The sequence below is a fragment of the Balaenoptera ricei genome, chromosome 20, assembly GCF_028023285.1.
Source record: "Balaenoptera ricei isolate mBalRic1 chromosome 20, mBalRic1.hap2, whole genome shotgun sequence".
NCBI classification, from domain to species: Eukaryota; Metazoa; Chordata; class Mammalia; order Artiodactyla; family Balaenopteridae; genus Balaenoptera; species Balaenoptera ricei.
The window spans coordinates 297,488-311,692 of record NC_082658.1 but is presented as its reverse complement, the minus strand read 5'-3'; the positions used below and the strand labels follow the sequence as shown (position 1 = coordinate 311,692).

The window sequence follows — 14,205 nt, the reverse complement described above, 5'->3', positions numbered from 1 at the left end:
AAATTATAACTAATGCTATATATTATGATAGATAACTTCAAACAAACAAAATTCTCCTAATGTAAAACCTTAGAAAACAAATTTTAAAAACAAATTTTAAGCATATAAACATGTCATTATTTATTTTTCTGAAATTTAACTTTTTTTAAGTAAAAAACAAAAGGACTCTGACCAGTGGCACTAGATTTCCTGGAAGCCACTCACTAAAACTCCAAAGAACCCCTCAGCATTAACCCGTTTCTTTACTCATAATTCTGCCACTACCTAGCAATGCTCCACCTCCTATAAACAAGGAAACTGCTTTAGGTAAGTGCTAAGTCCAGAGCTAATACACGTGGCAGACACTGTGGAATGGTTACCCCCAAACCACCCGCAGTGCCCGTCTCTTCCTCCTCTACTACTGAGCCCAGACAGCTATATACTCCCTTTCCAGCCTCTGTGGCTGGAGACCCAACTCTGGTCAACGAGACGTAAAAGTCCCTCAGAAGAGCTTCTATACCCAATAAGACAAAACAAAGCCTCTCTAGAAGAAAGCCTTCCTGCTCCTTTGCCTTCCTCCTTCACCTTGCTGGAAAAAGCTCATGATAAATAAAACCGCAGAAGCCATCTTATAATCATGAGGCAACAACAGGCATCACGCAGAAAACTAATATGCTCTCTAAGTAGAGAGAAAAGGGAGACTAGGTCTGCAAAGGTACTGCTGAGCCCCCGTACCAGCCCTCGACCACCCAGCTCTGGGCCTCTACTTCTATTTGTTTAAGCCACAGTCAATCCAACAAACTGTCGCTTGCATCTATACCTGACCACTATGATTCTATGATACCTGACCCCAATGGTTCCTTTATCTGTACATGGAGATAATGATACTTGCATCAGATAGATATTTTAAAGGATCAAATAAGATAATGCACGTAAGCTGTTAAGAAAAATAACTGAGCAATAAGTGCAAAATTAACTTTGACTTCTACTACTATAATATTTTCTGAGGATTTCAGAAAAATAAGATATTACTTGACCAGCACACACTTTTGAAAATCAAAAAATGTTTTTAGAATACCCTCTAATCTCACAAATTTGGGGACTTTAATGAACTTATGAGATCGATATTAGATTGTATACATAAGTATAAATCTAAGAGATTAGTGACAGATTTACAGGTATAATTCCAAAATATGTCGATATCTCTTTATTTATATAGACCATTCTACTTGTCAATTGTTTCAGTGCAAATAAATGCTTCAGAGTAGATCAGAAACTTTACCAATGTGAGTCATCTCTATAGTTCCTTGTCATGAATGATGAACATTTATAGAAAGCCAATAAGTAAAACAAACTGTCTCTATTTATTATACTACCTGCTTAATAAAGGGAAGAAGATTTATAATAAACATGCTGGTAAAAGTCATCTCTGATTTTCACAATTAAAACAACAAAGTCTTTTCAAGTTTACTCTGAATAAAATGAGAGTTATTTTATTCCCTGAACCAAATTAATTCTAAGTTCTTTTTTTTTCCTTGTCTGACACATTGTTGTAATTAATTTATAGACTACATGCTCAAGAATAATTTCTCAATTTCATTTATCTTTCTATATTCCACCTTATTCCAGAAAAGATTTTAAATGGCTAATAGCTTCTCAGCGTTCCTAGACCTAGATACATTTTAATTACTATTTAAATTATAGTGGTATGAAATCTCTTCCTGCTTGAAAGTTTTCTGCTACTTGACATTTCCTTACTTTTGCAGTTAACACCTGCAATCAGTGGTATTTGAATATACTGCTATCCACAATATATTTTTCAGAAGTGAACATACCAAGTCAATGCCTATAAGTTTACTGGTATGGCCTCACATTTGAAACCCTAATTTTCTTCTTTGAACATATTCTTATTAACTTAAATGTGTCATATATTAATAATGTGCAAGGTTATGTTGGAGATTCAAAGACAAATAAGATGTGGTCTCTTCTAAAAAGCTCAGAGTCTAATGAGAACAGCAGAAATGTACACAACTGAGAAAAATTAATTTTAGAGAAATTATGCTTGAAAGTACAAAACTGACTGAATCTAGCACATACTAGGCATCAATAAATATTTGTTGAAATAATGAAATGGAAGAGCAGATTCATTTACTAGAAGGAGAGAGCCCTTGAGCGGGACTAAATTTTAAAGGACAGGTAGATCCTCCAATAGATCAATATTGGGCAAAGATTATTTCAGGGAGAAAAAAACCACAGATAGAACACAGGCCTGGGGGAGGGGGAAATGCAGCGTTTAATGAGTATAAAGTTTCAGTTTTACAACATGAAAAGGTTCTGGAGATAAACTACACAACAATGTGAATACACTTAGCACACCTGAAGTGTGAATACAACAATGTGAATACACTTAGCACACTTCAAGTGTGAATACACGTGAACTGCACACTTAAAAATGGTTAAGATGGTAAATTTTACGTTACGTAGATTTTACCACAATTTTTTTTAATTTTAAAGAATTTTAAAAAAGATAAGGAGGCAAATAAGTTCAGGGCAAATTAAACAAATGTCAAGGTAATTCTATATGGCTAGAACATGAGGATTTAGAGGAAGAAAGGGAGAGTAAGAAGAAAAAAGTAAAAGAAATCTGAAAAGATACTGTTGAGAAGCATTGTCAATGAGACCACATAATATGAGTTTTGTATTAGGACGTTCAGACTTTATCTGCGTATCAAGGAGAAGCCCTTCAGAGGTTTATAAGCAGTGAAATGAAATGATTATTTTAGCAAACTAACTCTGGAAGAAGCATGTGGGCTGGACCACAGAACAGAGACACAGACAGCAGGACTGACGAGTAGAAGGCTACTGAAATAGCCCAGCTCTCAGTTACGCACTGGCTGTAGGGATGGAGAGAAGGGAAGGGTGTGGAGAAGCTGAATCAAATGAGAGCTACAAATATGAGATGTCACTGGATTTTTACAATTGGTGGATCACTGATTACTTTCAGGAGAGTGAGGAAGTAGAAAACAGATTACAGGATGAGTAGATAAGAATACCACAATTAGGTTGACTATCCTTGCTCAAGAATTTTGGCAATAAAAAGAAGAATGAGGAAAGTGAAAACAAGGGAGAAATGATTTGGATTTTGTATTATAAGGCATATTTTGCTTTGTTCTGTTTTTAGGACCAGAAGAAATGAAGTGTGAGGGAAAATGATATAAGTCACTTCTAGGCCTGGCCCATAAAAATTTCCCACATGGTCCTCTGTGCTCCTGCTTCCCCTGTCTGCCAGCTCATGTCAGCACCCAGGGTGACCTTGGAAACCACTCAGTAAAGATACCAGGGCCTCCATTAGAGACGGAGCAGGGCCACCCTACCATGACTAGATTGACACAAATGATTAAAAAATAAACTATTTTGTGGAGCCACTGAGATTTAAAAAAAAAAAAAAAAAAAAAGGTGGAGTGAGCTGGGCATGGGCAGGGGCCAAGAGGATAAAATCCAGTAAAAGAATAAAAAAGATGCAGTCATAGAGCTGTCACTACAGTTAGTCTGGAAACAAAATAGAGGCATCATATTTAACCACATGTAAAGATGTGTAAAGAGAATTAAGCAGAAAAATATTTACATAACAATTAACTTTATAGCATCTTCCATGATACTTCCTCCATTTTCCTAAATTACAAAAATGTCTTCCCTATTCAAAAATTATTTTAAATTAACTATTTGAACCACTTTAGAAAGGCCCTAGTTTCCCTATTCAGCTTCTACTCAGGAATATTCCTAAATTGCTTGGCATTCTATCAAATTAAGGCTGTTGAGAAAAACAATAGAAGTCATTTAGACTCTGAGGAAAAGTGAAGAAAATCGATGATGAACTTCAAATGCTTCATTCTAAGGGTTCTTGTACTCTCTTTTCTCAACTAATAACATGTCTCTTGAAGAATATATGGAAACTTTCCTATAAACATATTTGAGTTATTTGATACAGATATTAAATTTAAAATTTATATAACTTCTGGAATGAGATATCTCTTTTTTGTACCTGTTGGGACTCCAAGGTATGGTTGGAGTCATAGTGATGTCTGGAAACAAAACCCCATTGTCCTTGATCCTGTCTAGCGCATAATGCATTTCACAGAGGGGTAATCGATTTAACTGAAACTGAAGTTCAACCTGAAAGACAAAATCAAAAAAATTTTTTTTAAAAGCATTAAAGCAGACATCAGCGCTTTTCAGCTTCCTAGAATGCTCTGTGGAGATACCCTTTTTCAGGGGCCAAGTTTAGAGATGCCTTTAAAGTGTAATCATAGTGTAATAATAATTATTATGCCTAATATTTGCTTTGCTTATTCAGTGCCAGGCGCTGTAGTATGCACTTTACATAGATTATCCCATTTAATAGCACCAATGACGTGTATACTATTATTAACCTCATTTTTCATCTAAAGAAACTGAGGCACTTGTAAATTACTTAATCTCTAAATAAAGATTATCTGATTCCACCATTCCTATGAAGAATATATTTGATAAAATTAGTAGAACATCTGTGAAATATCATCTCTCAAGGGTTAAAACCAGGCCTATGACACTGTACTGATTTACTATGAATGGATAGTATTCACCAAATGCTATATTTAAAAGTAGCTTTCCAGTTAAATATGGCAGACTGAGCACAGTTACCTAAAAATCCATAAAGACAAAAAGAACAGCAGCAGATACAACTTCAGATAAGAACTGCCCCAGGATCTAGCTTAGTTTATTTTAATCTGTTCTTCCATTGCCGATTTAAAACAGATATCAGAAAGCTTGACCTCGTATAAAACTGTAACATTTTAGATTTTACTTAAAGAGAATCGATTTTCTCGGAAAGTTATCAAAGGTCCAATTCTCCACCCACCAGAATCAATACTTCAAAGTCAACTGCACTTCTAGCTGTGGCAGATGGAGGGAAACCAAACCAGAAGAAGAGCATCTGCTGACAGGGCAACTCCAGACAGCCACAGCGAAGCTGTCGCACCTCAGAACGTACCTGTGCGTCATAATCAGGCCGAAGGTTAAGTTCTTCACAGCATCCCCTGGATATCCTTAAAAATATATATTCTTTTGTTTTTTCTTCAATAGTAGCTTCATAAACCTTCTCTTTGGTTCCCTGGGTCTGTACTAACTTCTCTTTAGGGACTGGTAATAAATAAACAGCATTGACTTTGGTCATCACCAGCCGTCCAGCCAAAGTATCTTCAGAAAGTGTTTCAGTAAGCTTAAAACGGCCAAAAAGTTGTCCATTCTGAGCATACTTTGCACCTCCAGAAACTCCAGTGAGCATGAAGCTTGCTAGAATCTGCAATTGCACTTTAAGGTTGAACCTAAGTCAGAAGTAGAAAATGAGTTTGAATATTTCACATCAAAAACATTAAAACTAAATAAGAGAGTAAAACAAAATAAATCAAATATAAACATAGAAAAATTAAAGGTTCATTTATCAATTCCACTCCACTGAGCTAAAAATGATATACTGTCTTTAATCCAAGCTGGAAACAACAAAACTTTAAGTGAATAAACTCTCCAAGTTTATAAAAATGCATGCTTAGTTGTGTTGAAGAATACACATATTTTTAGGTTTGAGCATTTAAAATGAAGCTAAGTATGATTTTTTAATAAAATGAAATATCATGTATTAGTTAATATGAAAGTCTGTTTGAATATACCATTAGGACAGTCAAGACTTTAAAATCACCTAAAGCCAGAAGGAAATGCCCTGTATTGAAACTACAACAGACTTTTATTAAACTGCTGCTTTCCAAGCAGATCTTACCAAGATTCTAACCATAAAATTTCTCTTCCAATACCGTTGGCGAATAACATCCAGAATACATTTTTATTCATGGCTACATCAAGGCAGGTCTCATGCCCAACTTATGGAAAGAAAAGTTAAAGGCTATCTTATTAGACAATGGCTGGTGCACTCACTCCCACTTCCATGAGCACATGTGAGCATGAAAGAGAACATGTGTGTGCAAGAAGCACAGAGAATCAAGATTAATTCACACAGTCAAGAAAGATGAAGTGAAAGAAAGATTTAAATTAATTAATAGCTCTTCTCCTTTGCCATTCTGAAATGGTGCTGTGAGAGAGAAGACAAAGTGGTAACAATGGGAACACTCTCTCCTTTTTCTTAATAAGGTTTAAAAAATTTGAATGAAAAAATGTAATTGTTCTATAATCTATACACCCTTTTGTGGAAAAGGCTACTTTTTAATGGTACTACTGAATTTTCTTTTCAGATCTTCTTTTGGATACGTGATGTCAAGAATGTCTTATAAATTCTTAAAGAAAAAGAAAAAAAAAAACCCTTTTCTAAAACATTATACACTTCTGTAACACAAACATTTGTACTGCTTACAATATTAGGAAACCAATTCTAATTAAAACATTATATTAAAATTTTGAGTTTCCATTTATACACTTTAAAGTTAGAAAACTGTAAGACTAGAGAAATATTTTAATAGAAATAAGAAAACACTCAAGGAAAATAACACATCTCAACAGCTATTTATGCACGTAACAAGTCATAGCGTTTATAAGCTCCATTAGTTATTTTAAAGTACACTTCAGGGCTTCCCTGGTGGCGCAGTGGTTAAGAATCCGCCTGCCAATGTAGGGGACACGGGTTCCAGCCCTGGTCCGGGAAGATCCCACATGCCGTGGAGCAACTAAGCCCGTGTGCCACAACTACTGAAGCCCGTGCGCCTAGAGCCCGTGCTCCGCAACATGAGAAGCCACCGCAGTTGAGAAGCCCGCGCACCGCAACGAGGAGTGGCCCCTGCTCGCCGCAACTAGAGAAAGCCCATGCACAGCAACGAAGACCCAACGCAGCCCAAAATAAATAAATTAAATAAATTTTAAAAAAACACTTAAAATAGAATACTTAAGGCTCCAAAAGGATATGTAAAAATATACTTTATTATAAATATAAATTTAGTATTTAATAACGTGGCTTTCTATGAGGATCAAATGAATTCTAGGAGTACTTGCTCTGTGTATCATTCATATATATATATATATATATATATATATATATATGTGGAATTTTTAAAAATCATGTTATATTTCTCTCATTCTCTATCCATATTTCACTAGATCCAAACTAGAAAAGTACAATATAATTTAAAGAAACACAGATTGTACGTTATCTAGTTATGTTTGATTCTTTGAAGACTGGAATGTGCACTAAGGATTCATATAAAAATAAGTCATAAAATGAAACAAAAGTATACTACCCTCCCCAGTTTACATATAATCTATGTTCACCTTCCTTTTTAAAAAAAAATAAAATATATGCTTTGCAGAAGAACAGGAACCCCTGGGTTTCTCATGTTTTTTCAAATGCACTTAAACTTCTACTTTGCTTTTACCATCCACGTAACTGAGATGTGTGGTCATTAAAAGCTTTCTCAGAGAAAAGGGATTCCTTACAGTCCATTCTCAATTCACAAATGACCTCTTTGTTGCTAAAGTTGATGTCCAGCTTTCTGATCTTTTTAAAAAATTATTATTACTTTGCAACCACTTTCCGTTTCCTTTAAACTCCCTCTTCCACTGGCTTCTGCACAGTCACACTCTCCTGGTTCTCTTCCTACCTCTCTGGCTGTTCCTCCGTCTTCCATCCAAGCACCACCCACCTTCTAAGCATCCACCTGCCCTCTTCTTACCCTGTCGGCTCTCCCAAGACGAGGACGCCCTCTCCTAGGTCTCTCGGCTCTGGGCTGTAAACCTAACTGCCAAATACGCACATTGGATTACATGCTCTGCAAACTCAGTAAAAGCAAAAGAGAATCACCATCTGACTTCCCCACGTACCACCCCAAACCAATCCTCCCGTGTATTAGACAGCTCAGGTAATGGCACTATCCACCTAGTTGCCCCAGCCAGAAACCAAGTTATCCTTGACCTTGTCTCTCTCACCAACCTTCATTCCCCATCATACAACCACCAAGCCCTGTTAGTTCCTCTTCTTCCTAAATTATCTGCATCTCAACATTTCTAACTTGAATTACTTTAACAAACTCCTACCATGATGTCTTGCTTCAGATCTATTCTCCAAGCCACCACTAGAGGGTCTCTGTAAAATGCGAGTCTGATGATAGGCGGCTCCGAGGGCAAAGTGTAAACAGCTTTCTATCTCACCACCCCACCACACACGTCCCCCCTTCCATTAAAATTACGATGACCGACTTGCAGCTTCCCCCACAACTCTATGCTCTTATTCTCCTATCTTGTGTCTTCAAACTAAATATCTTTGTCCTATTTCTTCACCTGACAATTACCTGTTTTTCAAAATTCAGCTTAAATGCCACCTGGTCCAGAAAGCTGACTTTGATATGTCATTCAAGCTCTGGCGAAATGAGGAAACGTAACTTGTTTACCTCAGAATCAGCAATGACCAGCCTAGAAACTAACACTTTGAATACTCAATAAATTCTGTTCATTGAATTAATTTTACATGTTTGTCATAATCTGATTTTTTTTCCAGGCACCATATTCCCATTTCAACTACTTCATATTATTCCCTAACAATTTCTTGTAATCCTATAATGTTTTCTCAACTAACTTGGGTAATATATTAAAGTTTTACTGTTACATCTATTTTAGAATCTACCATCCCAAAACACTTGATCACAATTTAGCAGGCATGAAAAATTAATCTCACAGTTTTAAAGCAATAAGAGAATTCTTTTATGACATTGAGTTGTGCCTTGCAACAAAACTGTTGAGGCAGAGACACTAGAACTAAGAAATACAGCTTTTCCCACAGAAGAGTCACCATATGTTCAAGATGCAGACATTAGAGACCTTCTCAAAGTTACAGCTACTAATATTTAATTTTTCTAAAAGATTAACAGGCTGAAACTAAAAAGACATTAGTAAGCTTTCTTAAGTATTAAAACAATATGCATTTTTGAGATTTAGTAACGCAGAAATACCTAAAATACAAAATATATCCTATAATTAACAAAGATATATCTTAAAAAGAAGAAAAACCATCTTTCCATGGTTCCATGTCACATTTTAAAATCAACTTGAAAGCTTACAGGATTCCTAACATTTTTGGAAATGGCAGAATAGTAGCCCATGAAAGTTTTCAACCGATTTAAAACCATACTTCTAGCTCAAAGAAATATGGCTCCATCGATGTTAGAAATAGTTATACCTCTTGAGTGTAACTTTAAAAACACTTCAAAGCTATATATAGTGAGTTTCCCTTCATGCAATTTCTGACTAAATGAATGACAACAAAAGTCAACCAAGGTAATAAGCCAAAAAACAGCTGGGTCTACTGAGGCAGAGCCACAGAACCAAGGCTGAATCGACAGAGGCCTCAGCCGCTGCAACGATGAAATGAGCACCTGCACACCGGGCTTGTCCTGCCAGCTTCACTGCTGGGCGGCCACAATGCCCCAGTCCTGCAGGCCACACGACACACTCTGATGCACATGCACATGACGGCTTCAGCCAGAGCCAATTTCTTTTGGAAATGTATATCTGAGAATGAAATCGATTTCACTTCAAGGTGGAATCATTATTGAATGCACAACAGCATGTAGCTGAGGACAAGAGAAGTTGAAAAAAAATCTTGAAAGAACTCAGAAGCATATTCTAACACTTAAATGAAATGCAGTATTATTCCTACCATCTCCACACATCTCATACTAAAACTTAACATAAAAAGAACTCTTAATATCTGGACTGTTTTGAAAAAAAATCATCTTTCTTTAAAAAATTAAAAAAAAGATAAACCTGATTATCAAATTCAGCCTCAAGCCAAAATACATTTTTCTAATCTTGAGAGGTTTCATTCAATCCATTTTCAAAAAGAGAATTCTAAGGTGACCGTGTAAAAGTACAGGTCTACCTTGTTTTATCGCACTTCACTGTCCTTTGCAGATACTGTGTTTTTTACGAATTGAAGGCTTATGGCAACCCTAAGTCAAGCAAGGCTATAGGTGCCATTTTTCCAACAACATTTGTTCACTTCATGTCTCTGTGTCACATTTTGGTAGTTCTCACAATATTTCCAACTTTTCCATTACTATTATATGTGTTATGGTGATCTTTTATGTTACTATTTTAACTGTTTTGCGATGCCACAAAACGCAACCGTGCAAGACAGCAAACAACTGTGTGTGTTCTGATTGCTCCACCAACTGGCCGTTCCCCCATCTCTCTCCCTCTCCTCAGGCCCCCTATTCCCTGAGACACAACAGTAATGAAATTAGGCCAATTAATAACCCTATAACGACCTCTAAGGGTTCAAGTGAAAGAAAGAGTCACATGTCTCTCACGTTAAATCAAAAGCCAGAAATGATCAAGCTTAGTGAGGAAGGCATGTCAAAAGCTGAAGTAGGCCAAAAGCTAGGCCTCTTGTACCAGTTAGCCGAGTTGTGAATGTGAAGGAAAAGTTCTTGAAGGAAATTAAAAGTTGTACTTCAATGAACACACAAATAGTAAGAAAGAAAAACAGCTTTATTGCTGATATGGAGAAAGTTTTAGTGGTTTGGATAGATCAAACCAGCCACAACATTCCCTTAAACCAAAACCTAATCCAGAACAAGCCCCGACTCTCTTTAATTCTATGAAGGTTGAGAGAGGTGAAGAAGCTCCAGAAGAAAAGCTTGAAGCTACCAGAGGTTGGTTCGCGAGGTTTAAAAAAGAAGCCATCCCCACAATGTAAGTAGAAGTGCAAGGTGAAGCAGCAAATGCTGATGCAAAAAGCTTTAACAAGTTATCCAGAAGATCTAGCTAAGATACTTAATGAAGGTGGCTACACTAATCAGCAGATTCTCAATGTAGATGAAACAGTCTTCTGTTGGAAGAAGACTCTACCTAGGACTTTAGAGAGGAGAAGTCAATGCCTGGCTTCAAAGCTTCAAAGGACAGGCTGACTCTCATTATGGGCTAATGCATCTGGTGACTTTAAGTTGAAGCCAACGTTCACTTACGATTCCAAAAATCCCAGGGCCCTTAAGAAATATGTTAAATCTACTCCGCCTGTGCCCTATAAATGGAACCACAAGGCCTGGATGACAGCACGTCTGTTTACAACGTGGTTAACTGAATATTTTAAGTCCCCTGTTGAGACCTACTGCTCAGAAAAAAGATTCCTTTCAAAATATTACTGCTCACTGACAATGCACCTGGCTACCCAAGAGCTCTGGTGGAGAGGAACAACAAGATTAATGTTGTTTTCATGCCTGATAACACAACATCCATTCTAAAGCCCATGGATCAAGGAGTAATTTCGACTAACAAGTCTTATTATTTAAGAAATATATTTCATAAGGCTATGGCTGCTATAGACAGTGATTCCTCTGATGGATCTGGGCAAAGTCAATTGAACACCTTCTAAAAAGGATCTGCCATTCTAGACGCCATTAAAAACATTTGTAATTCATGGGAAGAGGGCAGAATATCAACATTAACCATAGTTTAATAAAAGAAGCTGATTCCAACCCTCATGGATGACTTTGAGGGGTTCAAGACTTCAGTGGAGGAAGAAACTACAGATGTGGTGGAAACAGCAGGAGAACGAAAATTAGAAGTGGAGCCTGAAGACCGGACTGAAGTACTGCAATCTCGTGATAAAAAGTTAACAACAGATGAGGAGTTGCTTCTTACAGATGAGCAAAGAGAGTGGTTTCTTGAGGTGGAATCTACTCCTGGTGAAGAGGCTGTGAGGACTGTTGAAATGACAACAAAGGATTTAGAACATGACACACACATAGTTGATAAAGCAGTGGCAGGGTCTGAGAGGACTGACTCCAATTTGGAAGAAGTTCTAACTGTGGATAAAATGCTATCAAACAGCGTTGCTGCTACAGAGAAACTGTTCGTGAAGAGTCATTCGATGCAGCAATTTTAAGAAATTAAAATAAGACTGCCACTCCAACCTTCAGCAACCATGAACCACCCTGATCAGTCAGCAGCCAGCAACACTGAGGCAAGACCCTCCACCAGCAAAAAGATTATGACTTGCTGAAGGCCAGATGATGGTTGGCATGTTTTAGCAATAAAGTATTTTTTAATTAAGGTATGTACCTTTTTTTTTTTTTTTTTAGATATCCTGCTATTTCACTTAATAGCCTACAGAATAGTGTAAACCTAACTCTTATATGTACTGGGAAATCAACAAATTCATGTGACTTGCTTTACTGCAATATCTGCTTTATTGTGGTGGTCTGGAACCGAACCCACACTATCTCTGAGATGTTCCTGTATAGTCCGATCCTTATAATTAAAATGTAAGAAACCAGTATGAATTCCCTCAATACTACTTTCATGATTACTTTTCAAAATATGTGGCCTCCTTCAGTTTTTGTACATTTATTGGACAAATAATCATTGAGTGTTTGCTCTCCCACTGACAGAGACCTCCGGAAGAGCAGGGACCATGCGTTTATACTCCCAGCGCACGGCAGCAAGGCTTGTGGAGGTGAGCAAGGCACTATACACTAGGGATGCCAAGATGAGCACAGTTCTTCCCTTAAGCTCATATACCAATACTGGATGACAGCTACTGAATAACAGCCATTTCACTACCGGGCTGCGCTTAGGCACCCCCTCCGTATTTTAAACATGAAAAATACTATCCAAAGGGGAGATTTTAAAAAAGAAAGAAAGAAAAGAAAAGTGTTTCTAAAGTAACTTACTTGCTGACTTCCTTATACTGGGCTATCTCCTCAATATAAAGAAGGTCATGCAGCCGTGACTGATAGTTGGTCTTGGTCAATGATTTGTCTAAAACGGACTGGGTAAATAGCTGGTCAGCAGAGAGAGGAATTTGGTATCTGATAAGAAGGCTCTTCTCCAAATCAGTAGTTTCATTAGGTTCAAAATCTACAATAGTCTTAGAAGAAGAATCCCAACGCTTAGCCGTGGTTACTAGCTGTTGTTTTGCATGCATCAGGTACTCAAGATCTAAATGGAAACAAAAAACACATTTATAAAGGAACACAACATTAAAATTCTCAAATAATACACTGTGCATTTTGGTAAGAGAATTTTGTATGCTAAAGTTCTTAAAAATGAAACAATATAAAACCCCATTTGACAGAGTGTTTTCCCCATATCAGAAATATTTTTTTGTCTAGGTTAACAAAATAACATAAATAGGAACTCATGTAAAAAATATTTTTTTGTACCTCAGGCTAGGACATACCAGAAATAGTTATTAACATTTTAAAAATACAGATTAACATTTAGAACTTAACTCTTTAGTCAAGAGAAATCTGATCTGCAGGAAGAAAGTATGGTAAATTTCTCATAAGACAAAATCTCATCAGGTGATAATCACTTTTCTCTTCCTATTAGAGAAACAAAAACCTTCCGTGTTTTTTTCCCACATTAAATTCCACATTAAAAGTGATAAAATGTACTATTCAAATGCCATTTCAGAAAAATCCAGTTTAGCCTCAGTTAAACTGCATGGTAAGTAGGGCACCATGTCAAAATGAATGACTGATCAAGTTCTCACAGCTCTGGAAAAAAAATGCAGCAGAAAACCAGCACCGGGTGACATACACCGTAACATAAACCCCGAGCACTGGGTAGCCTCTCTCTATCCACAGAGCATTTCAGTTTCCTATTGGGTGGGACACACATACACCTATAAGCATGAAACTTGACCAAGAGGGGGAAAAAAAGTTGCTTAACTAACTCATTAGGTCAAGATCCAGTTTTAATATAACCTAATTGGAAAGATGGTTTTACAACTCAAGATAAATTTTAGGAAGAAATAATAAAAAGTTTAAACAGAGATCAGTCTCCAAGGTGCAAAGACAAGTTATCTTGTGCTATCTTTGAAATGAGAGCAGATTGTATAATTGTCTTGTCTTGCTTAGTGACAGATTTTGCTATATTTAAATGTTATATATAAATTATAAACATATAAGTATAGTCATCCACCAAGAGAAATTTCTCAATATTAGAAAATAGTTTATCCTAGTATCATAATAAAGATTAAAATGTAAAAGTCTTAATTTCTAATCTTTGTTCCTTGAAAAGGCATTTTTACATGCCAGTTTTATTATTCATCAAATGGCAATATAAACACAACTATAACCATCAATATATAAAGATGGTCTTCTTATTAAAATTTTGCATTTTTAAAATCCTCTGGATGAGATAATGATGGTCTGTTTTTGCAATAGCCTCACGAGAAGTTTCATAAAC

General features: G+C 36.5%; 1 protein-coding gene across 9 annotated transcripts in view; it reads right to left on the bottom strand.

Annotated features, from left to right (window-relative positions):
- HELZ (helicase with zinc finger) overlaps positions 1–14,205 on the bottom strand; it is a 155,736-nt gene that overhangs the window by 86,956 nt on the left and 54,575 nt on the right. For all 9 annotated transcript variants that reach the window (XM_059909048.1, XM_059909046.1, XM_059909053.1 and 6 more), the window contains 3 exons: positions 12,684–12,951; positions 5,009–5,342; positions 4,022–4,152 (listed from right to left, as the gene is read on the bottom strand). In XM_059909048.1, the coding sequence (XP_059765031.1) occupies positions 4,022–4,152; positions 5,009–5,342; positions 12,684–12,951 (733 nt within the window). The remainder of the gene's footprint in view (positions 1–4,021; positions 4,153–5,008; positions 5,343–12,683; positions 12,952–14,205) is intronic.